At 35.9% G+C, this 28,000-nt stretch overlaps 1 protein-coding gene and 1 pseudogene across 9 annotated transcripts; one reads left to right on the plus strand and one right to left on the minus strand.

The window, feature by feature from the left end:
- Positions 1 to 4,819: 4,819 nt before the first annotated feature.
- LOC114274445 (ubiquitin-like-specific protease 1D) lies at positions 4,820 to 27,447 on the plus strand. 8 transcript variants are annotated; one of them, XM_082892806.1, is made up of 16 exons: positions 4,839 to 5,397; positions 7,298 to 7,354; positions 8,317 to 8,458; positions 8,920 to 8,971; positions 9,868 to 9,962; positions 10,067 to 10,341; positions 10,874 to 10,922; positions 20,194 to 20,273; positions 20,373 to 20,405; positions 20,533 to 20,628; positions 22,174 to 22,273; positions 22,859 to 22,953; positions 23,598 to 23,720; positions 24,642 to 24,756; positions 26,513 to 26,620; positions 26,879 to 27,447. In XM_082892806.1, the coding sequence occupies exons 4-16, from the start codon at positions 8,938 to 8,940 to the stop codon at positions 27,023 to 27,025; spliced, it is 1,350 nt and encodes a 449-aa protein (XP_082748932.1). In that variant the 5' UTR covers positions 4,839 to 5,397; positions 7,298 to 7,354; positions 8,317 to 8,458; positions 8,920 to 8,937; the 3' UTR covers positions 27,026 to 27,447. The 8 variants fall into 8 exon arrangements, with proteins under 8 accessions (XP_028072167.2, XP_082748932.1, XP_028072168.2 ...); XM_082892808.1 differs by having other exon boundaries at positions 4,893 to 5,397; positions 10,070 to 10,341; XM_028216368.2 differs by lacking the exon at positions 7,298 to 7,354 and having other exon boundaries at positions 4,882 to 5,397.
- On the minus strand, positions 15,375 to 19,169 carry LOC114274446 (serine/threonine-protein kinase STY13-like; annotated as a pseudogene). The gene is made up of 2 exons (XR_014342903.1): positions 18,522 to 19,169; positions 15,375 to 17,984 (listed from the first exon to the last, which is right to left on the minus strand). The product of XR_014342903.1 is annotated as a serine/threonine-protein kinase STY13-like (transcript).
- Positions 27,448 to 28,000: the final 553 nt, after the last annotated feature.

Below are 28,000 nucleotides of genomic sequence, written 5' to 3' on the forward strand. Positions count from 1 at the left end.
GTAGGGTGCAAGTGATTTTTTTATGAGGTGTAACTGAAAAATTGTTGGGGTGCAAGTGTCACTTGCATCGTTGTATATTTGTGTTAAAAAATTTATCTGTTCCACTGATATGTAATGCTCTCTTTATTTAATTAAAACATGATTATTAATTTCAACAATGTCACTATTCTATCATATCATTTCGTTTGTAAAAAAAAATAAATACAATTATAGTAAATCAATCTCCTTACATTTTAATTTCAAAAAAAAAAAAAAAGTCAAACCAATAAAAAAATTACAAATTCATAAAAAAAAATTGATCACTTCAATTATTGAAGTCAATAAACTTTGCATTGGCTTGTAATTTAGTTTGAAAACTTAAACTGAATTGCAGTTTTATCCAACAAACCCCCCCCCCCCCCCCCCCAAAAAAAAAAAAAAAAAAAAAAAAAAAAACATGGCAAAAAAAGTTCACAAAAATTCAGTGTACCCAGCAGTTATCGAATGTGGATTGCAAAGTCCTACTTATATGCCAATAAAGATCATGTGACATTGGGGCAATTTGGCAACCTAGCTAAGCCTTGATTTGGCAACGATTTTTTTAGTTAGTTTTTTGACTTTTTTTAGTTTGGAATTTTTTTGTTCGTTTGGTATTCTTGATTGACTGTTTTGGCCTTTTAGCTTTGGAATAGTGGATTTTTTTTTGTCTTTTTGTGATTTTTGGCTTTTTGTTTTTTTTTGACTTTTTTTTATCCTTTTGTGATTTTTTAATCCAACATGTTTACCAAACAACCCCTAAAAGTTAATTTTTAGGTTTTAACTTATTTTAAGTCACATTACCTCTCGTATTTTATATACAAAAAGACAAAAATCAATTTTTAATCAACTTGCTAAATCGCCCCATTATTTTTCATCAATCACAAACGTATATATCTCTATTATTTCTTAAGCCTTCATTTGGGATGTGGTTGACTTTTTGACTTTTTAGCTATTTTAACCTAGGACTAAAAAGTCTCATTTGGGATAGACTTTTTGGTTTTTTTGACTTTTGTAAGAGAAAAAATGAAATGATAATGGTTTGGATGTGATATTTTGTCTTATTAGGCTAAAAAATCTATTTTGACTTTTTATGGCTAAAATAGTCCTACCCAACCCAAACCTTCGGGTGATTCTATTTACACACCATCAAATCTTTTAGTACACATCAATTTCGAAGTACACAGCACACATATTTTCAATTTTTTGATTTCTTCTCACTTCATATCATCATTTTTCAAAAAATCCTAAGTGCTCATTTGGAAAGAAAAAGCCCCAGACTTTTTGGCTAAAATAGTCACAAAAAAATAAAATAGGCCTTTTATCTCAGTAAGACAAAGCATCATATCTAACCTATAATCATTATAATTTTTCTTTTACAAAAGTCAAAAAAGCCAAAAAGCTCATCCCAAACGAAACTTTTTAGTCTCAAGCTAAAATAACCAAAAATCAAAAAGCTAACTCACATCCCAAACGAACCCTATTACCCCCATTTTCATCAACTCTACATCCCAAACCCTAACCTAACACTAACCCTAACCATCATTGCCGGCTACCACTTCCTCTCTAGCCTCTTACCCTTCTCGCAACACCGAACGCTAGCTGCCAGCCTCCTTAGCCCATCACTTTTGACAACCTCCTTAAGTCTCATGTTATTCTGACAAATCTTTATCACTATTGTTGCTCTCTGTCGTTGCCCTCTCTCCCAACCCCACAATTCATCGTTATCATCTTCTTCACAATCGCCAACCTTCGTCTCTTGATCCCCCAACTACAATCACCGTCCCCAGCCACCAAGTCAATGGCGACTCCACCACCGTGAACAACCCGCTTCTATATTGCCATTGCGATTCGTTTCCCCACCCCCTCCATCGTAATCCAACTCTTGTCCACCGCATGAAAAGAAAGAAAGAGAGAGAGAGATAAAGAAAAGCCGAGGTTTTTCAAATCTCAAACGAAATGTGTGAGCTATAGTGGCGACGACAGAGAAGGGAGGGGTGAGTTGCAGAAACAGAGGCGATAAAAATGAAGGTTGGAAGAAGAAGAATAATAATAAGGAGAGAGATAGAGAGAGAGATGTGACAGAAGAGATTGAGAGTTGCCGAAGAATAAGGAGTTGGCGTGATGGGGTGAGGAAAGGTACTGACGGTAGCTGGTTGATGGCGTGACAGGAGGAGAGTTTGTTGGTGAATTTGATTTTAGAATTTTTGTCCCAAATGGTAATTTCATTAAAGGGCACAACGGTAATTAAAAAAAATTGGAAAATGATATGTACTGAGAATAATGATGATGTATAAATAGAATTACCCCAAACCTTCATGCCAAACATAGCCTGAATTATACTCAACTTAAATATGGTGGATCTTAATACAAAAAAAAAAAAATAATTATAATTACAATAAGGGGTACTTACGTGTAGATTCTAATAAGTAGACTTATTGTCTAATAGGTCCTATGAAAAAAAATTGTCATAAAAAAAGTCACTAATTGTAATTTTTAGGGTGATGCACCAATAAATCCCAAATTAACAACTTATACACTGTGTAGTCCCAAATGTTTTCTTATAAACTGAACAGTCCCATCGTAAGAGAATTGACCATTGAGGGCATATACATTGTGTTCGTAAGTGGTAAGACTAATGGGCAAGCTTGGTAATTTGATAATGTGAAATCACGGAAATAGGGCAGCAGTCGTCATCAATATCATCAACATTATCAACGTGGGTGCTATTATCAACATCATTAACCTCAGTGCCATGATTGACATCGTCAACATCAGCACCATGATCGACATCATCAACGTTAATGCCATCATCAACATCAGCAACATCAACGCCATGATCAACATCGTCAACATCTGCAACGTTTGTTGGGAAAAGGCCGATCCATCATCAACATCAGTGCTAGACATCATCAAACATCAGAGCCATGATCAACATCATCAATATTAGTTCCATCATCAACATCAATGACATCCACCACCACCGTATCCACCCTCACGATCCACTCCACCCAACCATACCCTATCCGCTTCACAGACCATCAATATCCCCTTCCCCTACATCGAGCGCGGATTCACGGCCGCCCTACCCAGCAGCCAAACCCAGCAGCCCCCAAAACGACGTCGTTTTGGGGGCAAATTTTCAAAAAAAAAAAAAACGCAGAGGAAGAGAGGGAGGAAGGAGGGAGAAGACGGAGGAAGAGGGAGGGAGGAGGAGGAAGGGAGAGGGAGGAGGAGGTAGGACTGGAGGGGGCCATAACCAGTGGGGGAGGAGGAGGAGGAGGAGAAGGAGGAGACGACGAGATGCGACTGCCGGCGACGAGCTGCGACGAGCTTCGATGGCGAGGCGAGACGACGATCGGACGGCTGCGACGGCCGGCGAGGCGAGACGATGATCGGACGGCTGCGCAGCCTCCTCCCTCCTCCTTCCTCCCTCTTCTCCCTCTCCCCTCCCCTCCCTCTGGTTTCCGTTCGAAGAGAGAGAAAACGAGAAAGAAGAAGAAGAAAAGAAAAAAAAAAAAAAAAAAAAAAAAACCCCAAAACGACGTCGTTTTGGGGGGCCGCCGGGTAGGGCCGCCGGGTAGGGCGGCCGAGGATCCGGATTCCCCCTACATCTGCGCCAACGGCACCGGAATCCCCAAAGATCCGCCGCTTTAAACCCTTGTGATCTGCAACGAACATGGGTTTTCCCAGAAAATCCTTTAAATGTGAGCTTGTAAATTGGAGAGAGTGATTAGAAGGAGAAAGCTGCAGAACCCCTTTGGTTTGGGACCTGAGGATGGTCTGATTAGACCCAGAAACAGAGAGACCAGTCTTCAATGAACAAGCCATGGCTGTGAAAATTAGACCTTTTCTCAAACTAGATAGAGAGCCTCAAACAAGAAAGATCCAACAAAACCCACCTCTACTTTACTAGTTTTTCTCAATTTTTTTCTGTTTCTTATGAGAAATCAAGACAAACAAGGCACAGTGTTTAAGATGTTTAATGTTGTTGATGTTGTTTTGATAATGATGATGTAGTTGATGATGTTTGATGATATTTTTATGATGTTGCTGATTTTTTATGAAACAAACATTTCACAAAAAATGTGCTATTGTAACCTGCAAAATAATGAAAATTAAATAAACAACATTACCAAAATAAAATGGGACTAAATAGTGCATAAGAAAACTTTTAGGGCTAAATGGTTCAACTTTTCAGAAAATAGGATTTATGGGTAAATTTTCCTAATTTTTAATGACTATTTATAAAAATTATGACAAAAAAAAGTCACTAATTGTTAATTTTTAGAGACATATATAAACAATTGTCACCGAAAATTTATTTTTAGCTACAATTTTACTAAATTTTATTTTCAATAGGATTTGATGAGAATTAAGTCAATCTATTAGAATTTATTGATAGTTTACCTTACCTATAATATCCATATAAAAAAATGATAGAGGCTTTTCTTCAGTTCATGATTGGAGTAGAGGGTGTTGTTGGCCCATTGGAGGCCTATTACGGGTCCCGTTTCAATAATTCAAACCGTTTAATGTGTAGAACTCGTTGAGTACTATATTTATATAAAAAATCATATTGATCGGATATCGATAACTATGTGATCAAATTAATTTTCTGTCCATCGTTAATTTTTTTACCGTCTATTTTTTTTGATACAAAACTTATTTGATCACATAATTATTGATATCCGATTTATGTAATTTTTTACAGATATATAACACTCGAGTTCTATATAGTAAGCGATTTAAATTATCAAAACAAAATTTGTGATGGACTTCCATAGACCTAATAATACCCTCCAGTCCGTGTTTGAACTGCAGGGAAGCCCAGCCAAAAAAAAATTACTCCCCACTGAGTCGGCTATTTTCACTTTGATTTGTGAATCTTGGAACTTGGAAGCGATCACGTTACTCTGGCAATAGTCTTCTCTCTCTCTCTCTCCCTCTCTCTCTCCCCCCGATCAGAGAGAGCTTCGGATCACATCGGAGAATCAGTGCCGAGAGTTATCACACACACACATATATACATTTCCATGCATGGAAGAAGAGAAGAAGATGAAAGGAGGCCCTATAGACCTTGACTGGGACCTACTCTTGCCCCGCGGAAACGACGACGAACCTCCGCCTGTTCTGGTGGTCACCGCCGCCGCAAGGAACCAATCGCCGCCGCCTCCGATGGGCGGCGATCAAGAGGAATTGTCTCAAAGGGACGAGCTGTTTCAAAAATCGGATAGAGAGCTCGAGGACGCCATTACGAGGCTGAGAAACTCCATTGAAACCATCGGTCCCAAATTGCCCGATAAAGGTGAGAAGCTTAGGGCTAGTCTCAAGCGTCTCGAAGACGAGAAAGAGCACCGGAAACTCTGCCGAGTCGAACAGGTTCTTTCGCTTTTTTCTTTCTTCATTTTGAATGCAATTGTGAATTTTTTTGAGTATTAATCTTGTTTGGATATGGATGAATTGTTGTATCCTGTTGAATTGAAACTTTGTTTGAGTTTTAGTTATTTTGAAATTCGCATGAAGCCCTAGAATTTTGATAATGTCTGCCATTTTACTGGTTTTGTTAAGGCTTTAGGGTATTATTTAGGAACTTGTTATTTTGGGTTCGTGGGTTTTGAATCTTCAGCCATATATGTTCTGATTCATCGATTTTGATCGATATCAATACTCTGGTTAAAAAAAAAAAAAATTAATAATTAACTTAATTCTACTTAAAAAAGTCCTTTTAGAAAAATGTGAATTCCACATGTTGTAGTAGGAACTTTAAGTTCATAGTGGAGAGCGAAAGAGCTGGCACAACGCAGCTTTGTGACATAGCATGAACTATTCTATCTATTCTATTATATGAACCGTTCCCTTGAAGTTGAGTTGGTGTGAATGCTATCAAGTATTTTACTTTTCTAATTCAGTAATATTACAAACTCATACTTAAATACCAAAAAATTATCAGAATTATCATCTTATGGATTAAATTTATTTTACACATGGACCGCCACATTGCACAAATTTAATCTCAATTACACAACTCTCATTCGGGATAAATTCGGGATACGAGTGGGGTTCATAGCAATCCTCTTTCTAATTATGTCCTCTCCATCCAGTAACTGTCACCCATTCCTACCTAGTACCTGTCACATCCAAGACTTTTCTCCTTCACCAAATCATCCAAAACTGATAATGAGTTTTCATCAATCATCAAATTATCCAAAAATTTAAATATAAAATTGCATGCGTTTTGCATTTGCACCCACTGCTAGTAGCCTAGGAAGCATTGACACTTCAAAACAAGTGTTGTAGAAGTGTCAGACACATATAAGACACGCCATGTGGTGTGTCCTTTTATTTAATTAATTTGTTTCTAGGGGACACATCAAGGACACGTCAACTAGTTTTTACACCCCTTTTCTTTAGTACTTTTGATAGAGGTTAGATGTTGAATGCTTATTACCTTTTACTAAATTTAAATACTTCATAGATCATCCATAAAACAAATATAAATGATGAGTGTTAATTTGAAAGTTATTTTTTTTTTTTTTTTGAAAATATCGAGTTAGTGTTAATCTTTGTTAATTTTGATTGTTTGTGGATGTAATATTAATCTACATAATAAATAAAATTATGTATTTTGTTTGTCTGTGTCCTCATTTTTTTGAATTCACCATGTCCTGTGTCCGTGTCCACATCCATGTCTATGTCTATGCTTCTGAGCTAGTAGCAAATAAAGGAAGTCTGACATGCTTTTTATTAGCAAGTTGCATGAATCAACTCATGTGCTTAAATTAAGCAACCAATTGGTTTCATTTTCTTCATATTCTTGGATAACTACATAGTCATAATTGATTGGAAGGTGATTGCATTGCTGGGCATTTGATTGGGGGGGGGGGGGGGGGGGTGTTGGTGCACCTAGCAAAACATAGTTGTGCATATGTACATGTCTATATAAGTACGCATTTGGTGAAATATTGACCTTGTTTGCCAGTTTATGTTGGCTTGCATGTGATGTTGCTACTTGCTAGTCCTCAATTATTGTAGTTTTATATTTGTTGTTGACAAAATTAAAAAAATAAAATAAAAATTATTGTATTTTTATTTGGATTGTTTTTGATATGTCATCTCATGAACTATGTTTATAAATTCTATAATCATATTTTATTTTTATTTTAAGCTGTGGGTGTTGTTCTCTTTTCTGAAACACTCGAGGTTTGTTAAATTATGGTCAATGTACGTTTCATTGTTACTTCCTAATTTTTTACTTTTTATTTTAAATATTTTTAAAAAGGTCATAAACCCAGTGCAGTGCTCTAGGCTCTCATTTACATGGGGCGATAGATAGCAGGTAGGCAACATCTTTTCGACTTTTTTCCTCTTTTTTTTTTTTTCTTTTTTTTTTTTTTTTGTGTGTGTGTGGAGAGTTGATTCCTGTGACTCAATCCCATGCTACAATGCTAGGAGTGGATAACACTTGCCATAACTTCAGGTTGCGACCTCTACTTCCTAGTTTTTTCAGTATACAATGACTTGTTGGTCAATTTTCCAGTCTCGTTTCCCATTCTAGTAAATTAGGAAAATGCTATCGTGTTGTAGGCTTATATTGATCAAAATTGTTGTTCTCCTTGCCAATGATATTTTGAGTGTCCTAGAGTGGGGTAAACTGATGCAAAAAATAGTCCAATTGTGCAGACTTTATGTTGTATAGTTGGATGACAAGGTTAATGTTTTAGTTTGTTATATTTGAGTAGATATTTTTTCTCCTTTTATGGTTTAAGGCATTATTAGAGCTCTAATTAGATTCTTGGTGTAGTATGACTTATGTAGCATGCACACATGGGCACAGAATGTGGACACGGCATTACACGGATACTCTGACAAGGAAAATCCTTTAAAAAGGATATGGACACTGTAACATGTTAACATATTTGTCTTTTATACTTATTTTATTAAAAAAATGTAATTTAATTTATTAATTGATTATTCTGAAATTGTAAAATGTGGAGGATGAAACTTCAAAAATATCATGTATATAAATATGCGTTCTTACTAATTTCTTTCTTACTACATTTTTTGAAAATACTGGTTTTTTTCCCCTACTGGCACTACCCATTGCATATGGTCATACATATTGCGTATTATTTTTAGAAATGCACGAAACATTTAGGGTGTGTGCGTTGCATTCTCAGGGATATCGTACACTGTTCCTATTTAGAGTTTCCCTACATAAGTTGTCTTGTGGAGTGCTCAAAATTATGAAATTTTATTATTAAATTAGAACATATTCAAGAATTTTTGACATGTTTCTAGGAACGTCTAAGAAGCGTTGATGTCCAACATGGCACAACTCCTCCCTGGACGTGTCCATGTGGTGATGTCTTTGAGTCTGATGGTGGATTTCACATGGTGAAGCTGTTTTAAATTAATCAAGCCTTGCAACAGTTAGAATGCTGTACGTATTATGTTCTACAATTTTTTTAGATTTTTTTTCCCTCCAGTTATTAAGTGTTCATACTTTCATTAGTACTAAGTAGTTTTATTTTGCACCTTTAAAATTGTATTAAGTTAGCTCATTACGTATGACTTGGAAAAGCTTATTTTCTAGGCTACATAGAATACGTTTCCACTTTAACTTGAATAACTATTCCTTAGAAACATAATTTCTTATAAATGAAAGGATATTAGCCCCGAACCACATAACTAAGATAAGATGCACTTTCAGAGATGTATTTCTCAAGTTGGAATGTTGTTGACTTCTTGTTTCATTCCTACTTATATCAATTGTAAGTCTTGTTTTAAATTATAAATTATATGAGGACTTCCTAGAATATACCCGTGTTCATTTAAATGTTAGCACATGCTAGGTATATCTGAAGTTTTAGTGACATGCATTTTATGACTTTCACTGGACAGGATGACGATGGATGTGAGATGCTCACGCAATCCAAGAGCCCAAATTTTACCAGTGAGATTCTGATTGCTTTTCTGACTGCATGTTGAATGCATTCTTTCATTTTAATCTTCATGCAGCCCTTGGTGTTGTTGAATATTAGGTGAATGATATGATGGAGTTGAATTATCTCTCAAGCTAGGAATGCCTACTTAAGTTGAACAATGTATATATATAAAATAGGAAGTGGTTATTTGGTAAATAATGAATATGGATATAACATGCAATTTCTACTTCAATCTATAAAAACAAATCAACTTGAGATTTGTATTTACCCAAAAAAGCCAGAAAATAGCACTTCAACTTCAAATTGTATTTTAGTGAGTCTATCGATTTCTCGTTTATTTATTTTTTTTATATCATACAATCATACGACTTTTTTTTTTTTCTTTTGTATTTTAAATCACCTTACTTTTTTTTCTTTTGAAGTAGTTGTACTTTATCTTTTGTATTTAGATAAAGTTATGATAACTATCCAATGTGAGTTTTTAAAGGCACAACAATTTTCCTTTAGAATAATCTGTGATGCGCATATGTGCCTTTTGAGTAACTGTCATGATACCCTGTATAATGTCTTTTGTTTTGGTATTGAAAATGTTAATCCCATGTAGAACTCAAGGCTGACTCTTTTGTACAAAAGAATATCGAAGTTTAGGTTGGTATGGAATTGCAAAATTTTGGTATTCTATCCAAACTGAGCTGAATTACAGTGAACGTTTTAATTCTTTTTTGTGATTCAGTAACCGTGTCCCAGTCACAAAGCATTTTATTGACACTAGATCTTGAAATCAAGACATTTGGTGAAGCTTAGATATTGTGTTGGACACAATGTTTATTGGGTGGTGAGGTTGAGTACTCTTATTTATATTTACTGTTAAGGGCTCAATTTTGGACCTAAAAATGTTTTGTAGGTGCATCAGATGGCCTTAGGCAAGAGGCTCAATCATCTCTTCCAGCTTCGCAGTCTATATTCACCAGATCTTTTTGCAAAAAGTTGGTAGAAAACGTAGGGTGGAGAACTGAACTTGAATATTTCTACTTTCTTGGTTTGTTGCGACTCTTTTGACCAAGCAATGCAATTTTTTTTATTACTCTTATTTGTTTGTGTAGCAGACAGGCAGTAGGACAGTAAATGCATTTGAAAGCGAACTATCATATTTGGGTCGTTGTGACCGTCGGAAAATGAGACCTAGTGGGCAGTATTCACCAAGGGGACGTCACAAGAAGGCGTTATCTTCAAGGAAGTCACCTTTTCAATGCCCTACCATTCTGTCTGTTGATGTTGATAAGCATGAACCCTCAAATGGTGATCAAAATGATGGACAATGTTCTACTCCTTCACCTTGTCATTTTGAGGAAACTTTGTCTGGTTCTTTCTCTATGAAGTATGGATTTTTTCCCCTCTTCTGACTTTAGTATGTTTTGCTGAATTTGGAATGGAATTTTTATTTTTGTTTCTCTTTCATGAACTTGCCAATTTGAATACTGAAAATACACCTAAAATAATATTCTTATTTAGCCAAAAATGTTGCATAAAAACTGAAAGAGGAAAGCCTTCTATTACATTGATTTGAATACATGGAAGTCAGTTGGTCATAATAATGTTGGCCAAATTTATTGTTACTTGCTAGTGATGCTTTTATCTCATGGTTGGTTGCATGGAAGCCAGTCTCGTGTAAAGGCTTTGGTAACAAGTAAGCAATTCTGTGAGGTGATCGGGAAGTGATAGGAATTGCATGCTACTTCTGTTTGTTTTTCCTTCTCAACTCTCCTACAATTGAAAATTTATTCTTTCTTTGCTGTTCTCTAAATTTTTTTTCCCCAAGTATTTCTTGTGGAAGTCTCTGGTATCACTGCTTGATCTGAATAAATTATATCATAGATTCACATGTTTGATTCTTTTTTCTTTCTTTGTAGGAGGAAGGCTTCTCAAGTCCTGCCTTCAAATGATTTGAGGCCTAGGAATGTAAGTTCTTTCCATTTTCCTTCCTTATATCTTCTCTTTTTTAATTTTGTTATTCATTCCAGTATTTTGAGTTTAACACCAGAATGTGGACATTACGTGCCACTAGTATTTTCTTTTAGAATGTGCTTTATGTGTTACTGGGAAGTCTTGGGCCTGCCTTAGTATTTATATCTAAATAGCATAGTTTCAAATGTCGAATAATTGATGACTTTGCTGTCTTTCCATGCTCAGGTTTCAAAGCAGGATTTCATATTCATGCATGTTTATGTACACATGCACACACCACAAATTAAAAGACTCTGGTGAAATTAACTGAATGAAAATTGATGTGTTTGCTCATGGAGTTTCGTTTTCCTTGCAACAAAATCAGATAAAAGAAATGAAAGGATATGCTCCTTCAATTTGTTAACTGCGAAAACTGAAATGTTCTAGAAGTTTTACTTCATAACAATATGAAAATTTTAATCTTAATAGTGGAATTCCACACAGCTTTTGGATCATTTTAAAAAAATGTATTCCTAATTATCAATTTTGAATCATGTTGGATAAAGTAGTTGTAGAAAGAAATAGAAGAGTATTTGACTAATGCAACCATGGAAAAGTTGATCCAGTCTTGGCAGCTGAATTTTGTCCTGCAATAAAGTTTAGCTTGAAAGTCTAGTTTTTGAAAGTTTATATATTCCATATGAAGCTCTCATACCTTTGGGACAAATTTGGGTGTGCAAATGATGTGAGTCATGTAATGCTTTGCTGGCAATGTTCTCGAGCATGTTAAATGGACATTGCTATGGGGATTAGTTAATTTGAGCTAACCAGACACCATCTCAAATTTAGGGCACATATGTTGTAATGATGTCTGGTTATTCTTCGTAATTGGTGCATCTCGAAGTTCATATATTTAGGAAAATGGATGATGCCCAATTTTTTTTTTTATATATGAATGCCACTTGCATGAGAGCTCCATATGGAATATATAAAAACACAACTTGACCAAGCATGTCTGGTTATTGTTTTGATGATTAAACAATCTATTACACAGGTGCTGCCACTCGCTTTTGGCTTGGTCTTTTTCGATGGATAGGAAAATGTTGAATGTATAGATGAGAAGAAGAAGAAGAAGAAGAAACAGAACGAGGGGAAGAGAGAAGCTGCTGTGTATATTATTTGATTCAAAAGCTTAGGGTTTTCCCCTTACACACAACTATTTATACTAATAAGAATAATACATAAAGACCAAACTACCCCTAACACTTAGCACTCTCCCTCAAGTTGGTGCAAAGATGTTTCTCATGCCCAACTTGCAACAAATAGGGTGAAAGATTTTACTACTAAGACTCTTAGTAAAAACATCTGTCAGTTGATCTTCAGACTTTACAAAAGGCATACATATCATGCCCTTAGTCACCTTCTCCTTAATGAAATGTCTGTCAATCTCAATATGCTTAGTCCGGTTATGTTGAACAGGATTGTGTGCAATACTAATAACAGCCTTGTTGTCGCAATACAAAGTCATGGGATCACTCCAATCAAGCCCTATATCACTCAACAAAGATTGAAGCCACATTAATTTACATGTTCCATGTGCCATAGCCCTGTATTCAGCTTCAACGCTAGATCTGGAAACTACTGTCTGCTTCTTACTACGCTATGTGACTAGATTTCCCCCTATAAAACCACAGTAACTGGAGGTAGAGCGCCTGTCATCTATAGAGCTTGCCCAATCTGGATCTGTGAACGCTTCCAACCTCAAGTGACCATGATTAGAGAACAAAATTCCTTTTCCAGGGGCAGATTTAAGGTACCACAAAATGCGATAGACTGCATCCAAATGAGTTGCACGAGGATCATGCATAAACTGACTCACTATCCCAACTGCATAGGTAATATCTGGACAAGTATGAGAGAGATATATCAGTCTTCCCACAAGTCTTTGGTACAATGGTACCTTTCCTTTTCCACAAGCTCACCAACCCTACTATAAAGACAATGATTAGTCTCAATCGGTGAATCAGCTAGTCTGCAGCCCAACATGCCTGTTTCCTCAAGAAGACCTAGAATGTACTTCCTTTGAGAAATGAAGATGCCTTTATCAGATCTGGCAACTTCAATCCCAAGAAAGTATCTCAATGGACCAAGATTTTTTTTATCTCAAACACCTTGGCTAACTGCATCTTGAGATGGGTCACCTCCTCCTCCTCATCATTACCTGTCAAAATTATGTCATCCACATATACAATAAGCACTGTTAACTTATATACATTGTGTTTGACAAACAAGGTGTGATCCGTATTGTTTTGTTGACACCCAAATCCCAGCGTTGCCTTTAGGAATCTATCAAACCAGGCTCTAGGAGATTGTTTCAAACCATACAAAGCCTTCTTCAATCGACAAACCTTTCCAACTGTAGACTGAGATGAGAATCCTAGAGGTACATCCATATATACCTCTTTCTCCAAATCCCTATGAAGAAAAGCATTTTTCACATTTAGATGCTGTAGAGGCCATCCCAAATTAACAGCACACGACAAAATAGCTCAAATGGAATTCATCTTTGCTACTGGGGCAAAAGTTGCTTGATAATTTATTCCATATGTCTGGGTAAATCCCTTAGCCACTAGTCTTGTTTTGTACCGTTCAATCGTCTCATCTGCATTGTGCTTAATGGTGAATACTCACATACATCCGACTGGTTTTTTCCCATTAGGAGGAGACACCAACTCTCATGTGTTATTTTTACTCAAAGCTTACATCTCTTCTACCATAGTTACCTTCCACTTAGGATCATTGATGGCTTCTTTCCAACCTTGCGGAATACACACAGAAGAAAGAGATGAAACAAAAGCACGATATGGAGAAAACAACAAATCATATGACACGAATTTAGAAATGGGGTGTTGAGTATAGGCTCTAACCTCCTTTTTGAGAGCAATAGGAAGACTCAAATCATCAATAACAAGACTATCAACAGCAGGTGAAGAAATGGGTTGAGGATCATTACCTGTAGAGTCAGTGGAAACTGGGTGTGGAATTGGCATAGAAGATGATGATTGACGTGGTGGCACAAGAGAAGCCTGCTCTTTCTGATGTCGTGAATAAGTCTTAAGATCAACTCTGTTCAAACGACCACCAATATCCGACTCCTCATCAATAGAACTGCTAGGCTCCCCCTCACCACAAATAACAGCCCGCTGATTAGGAAGGAAAAAAGACAACTCATGCTGATATGATGCCGTCTCATCCGCAATCTCATCAATACCACTCTCTCCCCAAGGAGATAGCGGAGGACCAGAAAAAAAGGACTTGGATTCATGGAAGGTGATATCCATACTAACATACAACTTATGAGTGTGAGGGTCATAGCATTTGTAGCCGTTCTGAGTAGCAGAATAACCAAGAAAGACACACCGGACAGCCTTAGGATCAAATTTCCCACGAGTACGAGGTTGAAGATGAACAAAACAGACACTACCAAAAATTCGAGGCGGAAGGGAAGAAGTGGGATAAGTCACAGGAAGAAGCTCAAGAGGAATTTGGAAGTGGAGGACATACGGTTAATAAGGTAAGCCGTGGTAAGAACAGTAGCCTCCCAAAAAGACTTAGGAACGTTCATGGTAAACAAGAGAGAGCGAGCAACCTCAAGGAGGTGGCCATTCTTGCGTTCAGTGACTCCATTCTGTTCAGGAGTGCCAACACAACTAGTCTAATAAAGAATGTCATGCTCCTCGAGGTATGCCCTAAAAGCCCCATCAACATATTCAGTCCCATTATCACTCCTAAGAATTTTGATAGTAGCATTGAAGAGATTGGAGATCATTTTATGAAAATCTTTGCAGCACGAGAAAACCCCATTTTTAGTACGAAGTAAATAAATCCAAGTCACACGGAAATAACAATCAATAAACGTGACAAACCACCAATAACAAAAGGTAGAAACCACAGGGGAAGGGCCCCACATATCGGTATGAATAAGCATAAAAGGAAAAGTACTTTTTTTATTAATTGAAGGATAACAAGTACGCTTATGCGTAGCAAACTCACAAGCATCACAAACAAAGTTATTCCTAGGACAATCTCGAACTAATGAAGGAAAAAGTTTCTCTAAAATGCTAAAGGAAGGATGCCCCAAATGACGATGCCACTGATGAAGAAGACGAAGAGAGGAACCAGAAGTGCATTGAAGAGCCTGGGAGGACAAAGTTGATGCATGAATGGCATCCAAAAAGTACAGTCCACTTTGTGCTCTACCACTATCAATCATTTTCCTTGTAGCTAGTTCCTGAAAGACATAGTGAGTCGGAAAAAAAGTTACTGAGCAATTGAGAGCAATACTAAGGCTACTAACAGAAAGTAAGTTAGTTAAAAAATTAGAAACATGAAGAACAGATGAAAGCGAAAGTAAAGAGGTGCAATGAACAGAACCCTTGCCGGAGATAGAAGATAAAGTGCCATCAGCCACTCTATCCTCATCTCGCCCAGAACTAGGTGAATAAGAATGGAAAAAGCTAGAAGTACCCCGTCATGTGATCGGTAGCACCGGAATCAATGATCCAAGGAGATGACGAAGAGGTGGTAAGTGCACTAGCAGAAATACCTGTGTGGGCAAAGTTGGAAAAGGCAGAAGAGGAAGGAGTTAAGGCAGATGAAGAATCAAGTCGAGCCATCAAACGTCTGAGAGTGCGAAGCTCATCTTGGGAAATAGAACCAGCATCATTCGAGGCACTAGCAGTAGTCTCAAAAACATGTGCTTAAGGACGAACACCACGACCACGGCCTCGAGGAGGTCGGCCATGCAACTTCTAACAGTGTTTTCAACTGGTCCTGATCAACCAATGGACCCTTACCACCACCGTGAGGCTGACAAGGAGGAGTATCACGTAACTTGTTGGGGCTGACAACCATTGCTGACCGATCCTGAACAGGGGCATGCACCATAGCACTACGACGACTCTCCTCCTGCTGAACTAGTGCATAAGCCTCACGTAATGTAGGAAACAAAGAGCGACCCAACACCTGAACCCGTATCTGATCATACTCTAAATTCAGGCCAGCAAGAAAGTCATACACCGCTCCTTCTCCATAGCCTGCTGAAACATAGCGGCATCCGTGGAGCAAACTGGCTGGAAACTCTGGTAGTAATCTAACTCCTACCATAAACCACTCAACTCAGCATAGTAGACTGCCAGAGAGCGATCCTTCTGATCCAAACCCCTAATCTTCTTTCGCAATTTATAGGCTTGTGCATCATTCCCCTGTTGAGAATACATCTAAGATGCAGCTATCCAAATCTTGTGAGCAGTATCCATCAAGAGAAAAGTCCGACTAATAGTAGATTCCATAGAATTGATAAGCCTGATCATAACTAAAGCATTCTCGGAAATCCATTGAGCAGATAAAGCACTATCCTCAGTAGGTTGTTGGGTACTACTAGTAATGTAGCTAGTCAACCGCCGAGCAGCAATGGCAAGACTGCAAGAGCGGGACCAAATCAAGTAATTGGTATCATTAAGCTTGACTGGACTAATCTGGAGAGAAGGATTATCACCAAGAGTCATAAGACGACTCAGTCCACTCTCCTCCTTGCCCCTAGAGTCCTGACCCAAGCTGGCAACCATGAGATGAGGGAAAAAGAGTGCAGAAACACAAGCAGGATATCAAACAAATCCAGAAAACACCTAATCAGCACAACAAATCACCATCTAAGGCTAAAACAGTCCACGATAAGGCTAGAACAAAGCAACTAGATCAATTAGAAGCTAGAAAACTGAAGCAGAGCATCCAAACATCAAGAAAAAACCAAGGTAGGGGCAAAATACATCAAACCAGGGACAACAAACCCTTCAAGGTGTCCAGTCCGCTCCCCAGGGTGCGAGGGAAAGAGAAAAAACTAGCAAACAAAGGTTCGAACAGTGACTTCCGAAAAAACACCCAATTTTGACGAAAAATCAAAAAATTGGAAAAAACACTCAATAATGACCAACAAATCAAAAACAGATCATAGGGTGGATACCCATTAAATTTCGAGCACACTGGAATTTTTTTTTTTTTTTTTGCAGACGTACCAGGATACAAGAACAAGAAGGAAATCTTCAAGGAGGAAGATGAAGCTTTGATATCATGTTGAATGTATAGATGAGAAGAAGAAAAAGAAACAGAATGAGAGGAAGAGAGAAGCTATTGTGTATATTATTTGATTCATAAGCTTAGGGTTTCCTCCTTACACACAACTATTTATACTAATAAGAATAATACATAAAGACCAAACTTCCCCTAACACTTAACAGAAAATTTTGGCATGGTCCTTAACTAAAGGTCTATGATTCTTTACTATTATATTCAGATTGAAGTATGTTTACCAGGACCACAAATAGTGGCACCCTAAATGGCTAAAAGCCTAAGAAGCACGGACATGTGACACGACATAGACACACGGACACAAAAAATTTTAAAAAATGCAGGTCATGACATATTGAGGAGATATGCAAAACATATAATTTTATATATTTATTGTATGTTATATTTTTAAATATTTAATATGCATTTATATCAAATTTTTAATTTTTTCAAATTTATCAACCTTTTTTTTTTTGGGACTGTCATTACATTACCACTTCTATAGATTCCTTAGTTTCAGCATATCAATCCATAGTCATAGGTTGGGTTTTGTAGCACCTGAAACGTGCCTTGCGAACAGTGGTGATTATCTATAAACATCTACTTTTTGTGTATGGCCTGTGTTGGATCATCTCCGGAGTTATCCATCGATACGTTTCGGTCTTTGGTGTCATTTCTTCAGTATGCACCTCAATACAAGCCACCCCAAAATCCGCCATCTTTATGGATTTGTTTGAGGAAATCAAAAGATTGTCAGACTTCAGATCGCGTTGAATCAAACCAAGCCCATGCACGTACGCCATCCCCCTAGCAACATCCAATGCCTACTTGACAGCCAATTTCAAAGGCACAGATCGGTTCTGTTGCTTTGTCAAAAATTGCCCACCATACCATGGGTTTACGACATGCACCAATAAACTAAACTATGTTTGGATGCTTTAATGTAGCCAGCTATGAAGCACGGGTACGAGTATTGGTACGATATAGGTATGTCGATACAGTAAAATTTTTTAAAAAATAAGGTACGGGTATGGCTTGGTACATTTGTAAAAAAATTATTTATTTTTAATTTGGAGCAGTGCAAAAATGGATTAAATGGTTTGATTTGTTAAGATCCAACCTACAATTAACACTTAATGTCAAAAGTAAAGGTATAAATCAAAATTAAATGTCATTATATTAAATAATTTACAAACCATAGCTTAATTTTAAAATCATGCTAAACATAAAATTAAAAACTAAAAAGCAATCTAGTGAAAGAAATTTTATCTCTATAGTAGAAGAAAATATTGTTTCGATTGAGGTATAGTATGGCTTGGGTATATACTAGGTACGTTTTGGTATGCCAAAAATTAAGCAGAAAAAATTTGGATACGTATTTCGTGTACCCAATGTGTATGCATAAGTACCATATGAAGTATCATATGCCGGTAAGTACGTAATACAGGTACAACATGTTTTTCAAAGTACTCATAATTCATGGGTGGCCAGCATTAGGACATCTTGCTGAAATTGTTGCTCCATCAAGTGAGCCCTCTCTAGGTCATTCTCTGGCCTTTCCAACAGCTTGATAACAACATCCTCACCATTGCAATTACCTTTGTAAAGTTTTCCAAAGCCCCCTGTGCAAAAGCTGGCTCCATATTAAGCTTCTTCAAATCAATTGTCCACTCATCAAAACTATCAAGCCCGTGTGGGAACATGAGGGTCCATTAGAGCTTGAGCCAATGCATCATCACTAAGACCATGCGAGACTTTTCCTCGGTTAGCACTCTGGGCAACAGAGTAGTTGTTGTTGACATGCTTCAATCCTTAGTGGTTTAGGATGCGAGTGTGGGAATCGTTTGATCCGACACTACTGTTATCAAGTGACATTGCAACAGAACCTCCACCATTGCTATGCAAACTACCAAAACTGTCAATTGACATGTTAGATCCCTCTCGAAGCTTATGATAAAAACCTTGAGACTAATCAAAATTATCGTGGTTGTTATTTAGGCCAATAATTCCAGTAAATTTTGGTGCCTCCAACATTTTCTTTGAAAGAGCAGCACAACCTTCAAAGTTTCCTTATTTCTTCAGCATCAGCATGTCCTAGCTCAAACCCTTTTACCAAAACCCTCGATCAAGAGGGCTTGATTGTGTGATTCCGACGGTGTAGTCCTTGGAGACGATTCAACAGTGTAGACAAAGAGATTGATTCCAAAAGTGAAGTGAATGCATTGTCTTGGCCCCCCTCTATTCAACACACACCGACACGAATTTGTAGAGAGAGAAGTAGAGAAGATGAAAGCACAAATTTATCAATCTTAAGTATGCTATTTTAGTATATAAAAAAAATTAAGAATTTTAATTTTGAAAAAATAGTCCTCAACGTGTGCTTAACGTGTCCCCAGCGTGTCTAACTCTTTCTAGCATGTCTGACATGTGTCCGGCACGTGTCCATATCTAACACGTGTCGGACACCTGTACATGACTTCCGGAGAGATGTCCGTGCTTCATAGCTGAATGCTATATAGCATATACTTTTTTTTAATTACTATTATTTTTTCTCGATGTGTTTGCTAGAATTTGCTTGTCTGTCGAACTTTGAATGGGCACGAATTTATGTTGCTTTGGTCATTTAGAAATAGTAGTAGTTTTTTTTTATAGAAAAATCATTCTTTTTGGTCCATTGGTGTTTTATATTCTATACCGAAGCTGACTGAGGCAATGAGCAAAGAGAATGAATCAGGCTTCTGGCTATGAGGATGGCCAGGGAAAATAATGGTAGCATTCATCTCTTGTGATTTGTTGCTTTTACAACAGTTTGCCACGAAACTTCTTGTATTTGATAGTGCAGTTGCACACTACTTCAGTTGCAGCTCTTTGTACATTTTTTAGTGGTATGTTTCATTGGGACTTTTTGAGCAATTGTATGCTGCTTAAGTTGCACCCGCTCATTGAATTTGAGTAATGTGTTCTGTTGGAAGATTTGCAGTTGATTTACATCTTTTACCTTGTATTCCTGAAAAGTGTGCTTCTTGTGAATATAGGTATATATATATATATTTATTTTTGGGAGATTGTGTAGTATAAACTTTATTTTGTTTCTATGGATTTTATGGATTTGTAGTTTATGGATCTAATCGTCTAATATGTGCTATGATTATGTAAACAGGGACGAACGGTTGTTCTAGTGGACGAGGAGGAGCCTAAGCTCGTAGAGTCGGTGGAACTAGAAGATAAATTAGATGAATGGTAAATAGAACTTTCGGTTTGGTTTTTTTGATACATTTTTTCCTTGATATTTTAGCAGTTAATTGATTCTGGTTCCTTTCTTTCTTTTTCTTTTTTCAGCATGAAAGGCAATAAGATCTACTATCCTTCAAGGTACACTATATCCTAAAAGATAAATGAGTATGACTTTCTTTGAAGAGATTTCTCTAAGATATATTCTGCATATTCTTTTTTATTTCGTCATTTTTTCTTTAAAAAAATTTAAAATCTGTGGATACAGTGATGATCCAGAGTCGATAGAAATTTGTTACTCAGACATGGAATGCCTTGCTCCAGAAGCCTATCTGTCGTCAACTATAATAAATTTTTACATCCGGTAAGTTTGCAGGGCTATTTGAAGATGATCTGATGAAATGCCCTAGGATTTATCAAGACTTGCACATTTTTGGTTGTTCCAAGTTTTCAAGAGTCATGTTTGGAAATTTATTTTATTGTTTTCTTTGTCTTTTTTGTTAAGTCCTTCTCTTTCAAGTCTGATATATACACTTGATGCCCACTAACCCCAACTGTCAAAAAAAAGAAAGAAACAAAAAAAAATACAACAAACTGACATTCGTAAACCTCAACATAACAAAATAAATAAAATGAGTTAGTCAGTCTCTTTTTATACAACTAACTAATAAAGTTCCACAGGAACAATGAAATGTTAATTCCTCTCTAATTAACAGGCAAAAATTAGTCTTGTTTTCTGCTGATTGAAGTGATCAGATTTGTGCACTGTTACTGACTACTGTCATGGCTACTGTTCCATTTCTTAAGTTATTATAAGAGGTTAGCTGATTATTTGATGTTTTTGCCATTGTTGAAACATCTCTTTGATTGAATGTTGTCTAAAATTTAGAAACCAAAAATCTAGAAGTTCCTCAAAAGTTGATCAGGGCGGCACCTGCTTGCTGCAGCTAATGCACAACATAGTAATTCACATGAAGGCCCCTCTGTACCCAAAGGATAAAACTGAAATCAACCTTATTCCATGAAAAATTGCACTTATCTTCTACCCTTTCTTGTTTGGTTCCTGAACTCGGTTAGCACTCTTTAGGTCCAAGTAAGCTTAACTGGCTGTAAAGTTGTGCAATGAGTAAATCTCCGAGACTGCACTCTGTCAAACCACAAATAGGTGAAGTATAGCACGTCTTAGCTTGATATATGATTTTCTGTCACTGGTGTCAATTAAATTCTTCTCATGGCAAACCAATGTGTGGGACTGTACTGACAAAATTTACAAATTGAATGACCAGAACTCTGCACTTAGCAATTTTTTCTCTTGGTTTACACAGAAAGACTCTCCAAAAAGCAAACCTGATTCTATCTAATACTGGGATGGCAGTGTTCAATTTGTCACTTGCCTATCTTGGTTGGGGCTCACACGAGGGGAGCAAAACCAACCATCTTCCAATAAAATGTATTGATCAAACTAAGTCAATTTTAGATATGTTTGATATACTCACTCATTATTTACATTTGAGATTTTGAGTATGGTTCATTTGACTTGCCTACTCAAAGTCATAACTATTACACTCATCACTTCTTGCTTATTTCAACCAAATAGGAATTCTAAATTATTTTTCACTCTTGATCAATTTGGCTTTAGTAATTGGAACTTTAGGTATTAGTATTACAGAGTTGATATTTGCAGAATACTAGAAAATGTGACTACAGTTTAGGAGAAGTAAAACATATATCAAATTGGGCCTGAGATATAGTAATATTCCATCATCTTTATCATGAAAGTGCGCTCTCCATTTCTTATGCACATGCCATGTTTTGATCATGTTCTTGTTGCATAAGTGGTGGAGAGTTTTAGCGTGATTTTGATATTGAAGTTATAATTTTCTGTGATTTGTTGCTTTATTTTGGCTAGATATTTGCAGCATCCAACTTCTTCTACAGATAGGGTAAGATGTGATTATCACTTTTTCAACACGTACTTCTACAAGAAACTCAAAGAGGCAGTATTGAAGGTATTTCTTCCCATTGGAGTTATTCCAGATCTATTGTTCATTTGCCTGGTTAAAATCTTGATTCAAATTTGTGTCAACATAAGGTTTTGTTAATTTTTATTATTTGATCTGAAACTAGTTTAGGTAGATAGTGAGTTTAACTTTGGTATACAGTGTTGCTAATGTTTCCTGAAGGCAAAAGTAACTATATCATACAAAGACGTAAGCATTGCTTGAAGCTTTTCCTTTTGTAAGGTTTCTGGTAGTCTGTTTGGGACCCACTCATTATGATATAAAAATTCAGGGTGTATACCTTTCCTAGCAGTATAAATTATCAGGTGTAGGGAGATTCTTTTGTTTTTTGTTTTTGGCCATCCAGAACCTAAGCAGAAGGTAATTAGAATTTCGACCTTAATAGTAAAATATCTATCAAAATAAAATGACGCTTTAACATTTTCTTTGATGCAATAATACTTTTATCTTTGAATATGAAACACAAAATAAATTCTTTGATGCAATAATACTTTTATCTGAATGCTAGTTTTGATATTGAATCTTGCATCTTGTGTTAATGCATAACTTACCTTTCCCAATGATTTGTGGCAGAGTAACAAGGAAAGTATATTTGCCAAGTTCAGGAGGTGGTGGAAAGGTGTTAGTATATTTCATAAAGCATATATACTTCTTCCAATACATGAAAAGTAAGTTGTTCGAGTTGATGTTGAAGTTTTGTATAAATGTGATGTCGGAACTTTTTGAGCATATGGAGAGAAATTACTCTAATGTATGAATATTCACTTACTGATTGAAATGGTGCTTTTTTGTTATCTCATGAAAGAAGACGATATTTATACACCACACACACAAAAGAGGTAATGATATATGACTTTCATTACTTGTTTGTGGCTAGTATTAGCAACTATTTGACTATTTTGGTGGAAAACCATGAGTAATTGCCAGAAGTTTCTTTAATTACAGAATGAGGTCTTCCCTCCTCCAACACTCAATCTTTGTATTTTTTCCTTCTTTTACTCTTTACTTAATGGAAATGAGGTTCAGATTTTGATTATGAGAGAGAATTATCCCCAATTCCTTAAATACGGAAATCTGATTTAGGCCGTTGGCAGAGTTATTTGAATATCCTATGCAATGATCATGCATCTTTCAAATAGTTCCTAACGAAAACATTACTTCTTGTACTACTTGTGTATGCATCTTTCATTTAGCTAGTGTAATTTTGTAACATATATTGCTCTCTGTGTCAATTTCTTTTCTCATGTGGCTTTAGTTATTGCAAATTTCTTTACTTCTTTCTGGTTCTTTCTCCCCCCCGCTTCTAATGCAGTCTTCATTGGAGCTTGATTATTATTTGCATCCCAGACAAGGAGGATGAATCAGGACCTATCATACTTCATTTGGACTCCCTTGGACTTCACTTTAGTAAACCAATTTTTGATAGCATTAAAAGGTGAGATATAGCAAGCCTTTGAAAAGTGACAATCTGTGATTATGCTAAGAAAATGTTTCCTGCTTCAATATGCATGTATTGTATCAATAATACAGATTTTCAGCTATTTGGAGTCTTAAATATTGATTGTTCTTGCATTGTGGAAAGTAAACAATAAGTTTCTGAGATGAGAGATTACTCCGACATGTGCTTCTTCTTTCTTTGTTGGATTTTCGCAAAGTATGACGGTAGGGGTTTATTGCCAATTATGATAAGTTTATAACTGCTAGTGGCTTGACAATGAGAATGAAAAATTATTCATTTTTTATTGTCTCTTCTTGCTTCCGTTGCGCCCTTTGACAAGGAGATTACTTGCCATCTTGATCGTTTATTTGGCAATTCTAATATGTTATTTCCTATGAAGCATGGGTACTTCTATAAACATGCCGTACCTGTACTAGGAACTTACTAGGTACTAGTACTTCTACATACATCCCGGTACCTGAAACACATACCCAAATTGTCTTCTTAATTTTTTCCGTCTTCCAGAGGTATCTAGTATATACCCAAGTCATATCTCAACTAAAGTAGTATTTTCTTCTGTACAAAGGTGAAGTTAGTTTCGTTAAACTTTTTTTTTTATGCTTCGCATGATTTTAAAATTAAGCTTTTGTTTGTAAGTTATTTAATATAATGACATTTAATTTTGGTTTACATCTTACTTTTGGTATTAAATGTGAATTTTAGGTTGGATTATTTCGTTCTGTAGTACACTAGTACATGAAATTCGTAATGATTTTATTATCATTTAATTCTTCTTATCTGTATGACATCTATTAAGTTTGTTCTGTTTTATAACCTGTTCCTGTGGAATTTTCATTTAATGGGTTTTTAACATGAAGCTTGTTTAAAGTTGAGAAATAAGTGAACTGTTCTCTGCAGCTTTTTGAAAGAAGAGTGGAAGTATTTGGATCAGGGCGAGTATCCTTCAGACCTTCCTATTGCGGACAGAATATGGAAAAATCTCCCTCGTAGAATCGAGGAAAAAAAAATTGTGGTAAATATCTTTCTTGAGTGCCTTTAATTTGGTGTTAGTTTATGTTTTTTTTCTTTTTTGAAGTTCCCTTCTCTAAACAAATATGCCAGGTAGATATTACTCTTTAACTTCAGACCTATTGTAGCTAATACCTCGAAAGCAGTTGTGAGTAGTGTCTTCAGCTCTTAGTAGGAGGAAACTCCTAGTTGGGTGATGTTTCTTGCTAAAAAACACAATTCCACTCTCTCAAGTAAGAAACTTGTAAAAACCTCAGTTCCGTCAAGGAAAAAAACTCCCTCCCAATTGAGATAGAACCTCTCAAACATACAAATCTAACAAAAACAAAAGAAAATCAAGTTCTGGTTATTCTAGTAGTTTCTATTTACACAATATTTAATTATATATAACAAAGACAAGTTGTAGTTGATATCAATCTCTAATATTTGTCTATATTTTAATACATATTATTACAACTAAGCAGGAAAAACAATTGTTAGAATATATTTATAGATTTAATATTAAAAGATATAGATGTCTTTATATGCACCTTAGAAACTTATATATGCCCTTGCTCTCCGTGCAACTAAGCTTTGAGTTCAACTATCTTGGTTTAGTTCTAGTAGTAATTTGGGCTACCATGGTGTGGATGTCATGGTTCGACCCCATCACATACCATAAAAAAATATATTGAAAGACCTTGCTGAAAGTTATACATGTACTAACAACTAGGAAGCGCACAGGCACAGGCACAGGCACAGGCAGCACGAAGCAATGATTTTAAAGAAATTAGGATACTGACAAGATGGGTATATGACAAAATATTATGGCCTTGTTTGGCTTGATTTTTAGAGTAATTTTGAAGAAATTTTTTAAAAATTTTGTTTGGTTTAGTGATTTTGGAAAAAAATTTCCAAAATCACTCTCTCTCTCTCTCCTACACATCAATCAATCACTTTTTCTCTCTCCTCTCTCTTTCTCAATCACTTTTTCTCTCATACACATCTACTCAACTACAACAAAATATCAAATCATTCTAAACTCTCATACTTCAAAACAATTTCCAAAATATATAACCAAACAAACCAAACCAAAAAAATTTCTAAACTCTCTCTCCAAAATTTTTTTTGAAAATTTATCTCCCAAAACCAAACCAAACCAAACCAAACCAAACACACCCTATATTTTTATTTGTTAATTTTTATCTACAAACAATCAAAAAAATGAAAAACTAACATTAAAGAATACTATAATTTAAACATCATTTAACATATAAGGTACTATTTCATCAATGGTTAATTATTACAATACAAATGTCAAAAAGTATTCAAGTTCAATACTTAAAAAGCATCCATACCTTCTTGTGGTTTGTGCCCCACACTTCACCCCTTGCATTTAGAAATAGGATACTCTTCATGTAGTTTTGGACTAAGGGTGGAATTATTATTATTATTATTATTTTCAATTTTCAACTACTTGTTTCTAAATACTCTACTTTGATCATTAAATCACCATCCCAAATGTGTCCTGTGTCGTGTCTGCCGGAGGACATATTTAGCCTTTTCCCCAAAGTTATCTTCGCTTAAGTATCACTTTCAACCTCCAACATTGTAGTAAAGTACTACGAATTAGCCAAAGAAAACTTTTCTTCCTCGTCCTTTTATTAATGGCAGTATTTTTCTTTTTCGGGCACATGGTGTCAAGAATTTGTCACATTTCCAGTGAGTTTTTTATTCTAACTTGTACCTTTTCTGCCTTACTCTATTCATTCTCTCACCAGGTTCCACAACAGAGAAATGACTATGACTGTGGTCTGTTTGTTCTTTTCTTTATGGAACGTTTCATTGATGAGGCTCCTCAAAGGCTAAAAAGGAAAGATTTAGCAATGGTAAGAGTATTTTCATTCCTTCTTTTATTGAAATTTTTTGTTGACTCCTTAAGGCTATGTCTGGATCTAGGATTGAGTTGAGTAGAGGTAAAAGGAAAACGAAAGGTAAATGCAACAAAAATTTAGATTCTATTTCATTCACCGTTCCCTTCACATTTTCTTTCCCTCTGCAAATCATTGATCCAAACACTACCTAAGTGTTTCAACTTCATACTTACACATCAATATTTACCTTGTTTAATACATTATCATTCTCAGTTTGGTAAGAAGTGGTTCAAACCCGAAGAAGCCTCTAATTTGAGACACAAAATCCGGAGATTACTTGTGGAGGAATTTCGGAATGCAACAAAGGATAAATTTATTTTGGATCATGAGCCTGAGCCGTTGTCTTCAGTGAGTCCCTGAGGAGAAAGGATCAAGCACCCAATCGATTGTTGATTTAGGTTGGTCCATATGCTTTCCTGGTTCTCCAAAATTTGGAGTTCAGTCTTCCATTTGCTGTATAGCTCTTGTAGTTGCTGCGAATATGTTGTGCCACTTTCACTGATTCAAGGAAATTAATTGTGAATTTGATGTGCAAAAAATTTTGGATTTACTTTCAAATTGGTCAGTCCAAATGCCAATTTGTCTGGTATGTGGATTCACATTGTAGAAGTCAATCATCTCATAACAATAGTTTTAGAGGCACTTGAAAAAAAATGCTTTGTATAGGAGGAAAACAAACTGTTGCTGATAATTGGTTCTGCACATGCCTTACCTCACTTTCTTTGTAGTATTGTTTTCTGTGAGGAAAGGAAACAATGTCAAAGCTTCTATTAGGTTATGTTGTTTGGATGTTGGAGTTGTGCAAGGGTTAAAAAAAAAGAAGAAAAGAAAAAAAGAAAAGGATTTGTAGATGAAATAAGGAAGGGTGGTTGAAGTAAAAGAAAAGGACTAGGCTAATCATTCTAGTAGTAAAAACTTATTTTTTTAGATAAATCGTTTCAATTTGTTTTCTTTTTACAAATACTTTCAACAATTCAAGATCCGACATAGCTGATATCAGCTTTTGAATTTTCTCTTTTCAAAAGTAGAAGATTAAAAAAAATAATAAATAAATAAATAAAGGAACAGGGAACATGAGGGTATTTTATCCTCGAGTAAACAGGGTTATTATTGTTTTTTAAACTGGCAGGGCAATAAACGAGTTGAACAAGTGCATAGTAGTATGATGTTGAAACTTGACTTGAAAACTAATAGGTTCTCAAATGTGTTTAAGCTTGATTTGGCTATCTTTTGAGCCCATCAAAAATAAACTTTTAACTAAGTTGATTTCAATTAGCTTGATTTTATAATATTTATAATTAAGTTGAGTCAAGTAATAAGTCGTTTAAATTTAAA

The sequence above is a fragment of the Camellia sinensis genome, chromosome 10, assembly GCF_055761805.1.
Source record: "Camellia sinensis isolate YWXY chromosome 10, ASM5576180v1, whole genome shotgun sequence".
In the NCBI taxonomy this organism is placed as follows: Eukaryota; Viridiplantae; Streptophyta; class Magnoliopsida; order Ericales; family Theaceae; genus Camellia; species Camellia sinensis.

Coding starts and splice junctions, on each gene's coding strand:
- LOC114274445 (XM_028216366.2), top strand. CDS start 5,056: ATGGAAGAAGAGAAGAAGATGAAAGGAGGCCCTATAGACCTTGACTGG. Junction 10,923..20,193: donor ATGATTTGAGGCCTAGGAAT/GTAAGTTCTTTC, acceptor TTATGTAAACAG/GGACGAACGGTTGTTCTAGT. Junction 22,954..23,597: donor CTTCTTCCAATACATGAAAA/GTAAGTTGTTCG, acceptor CTTCTAATGCAG/TCTTCATTGGAGCTTGATTA.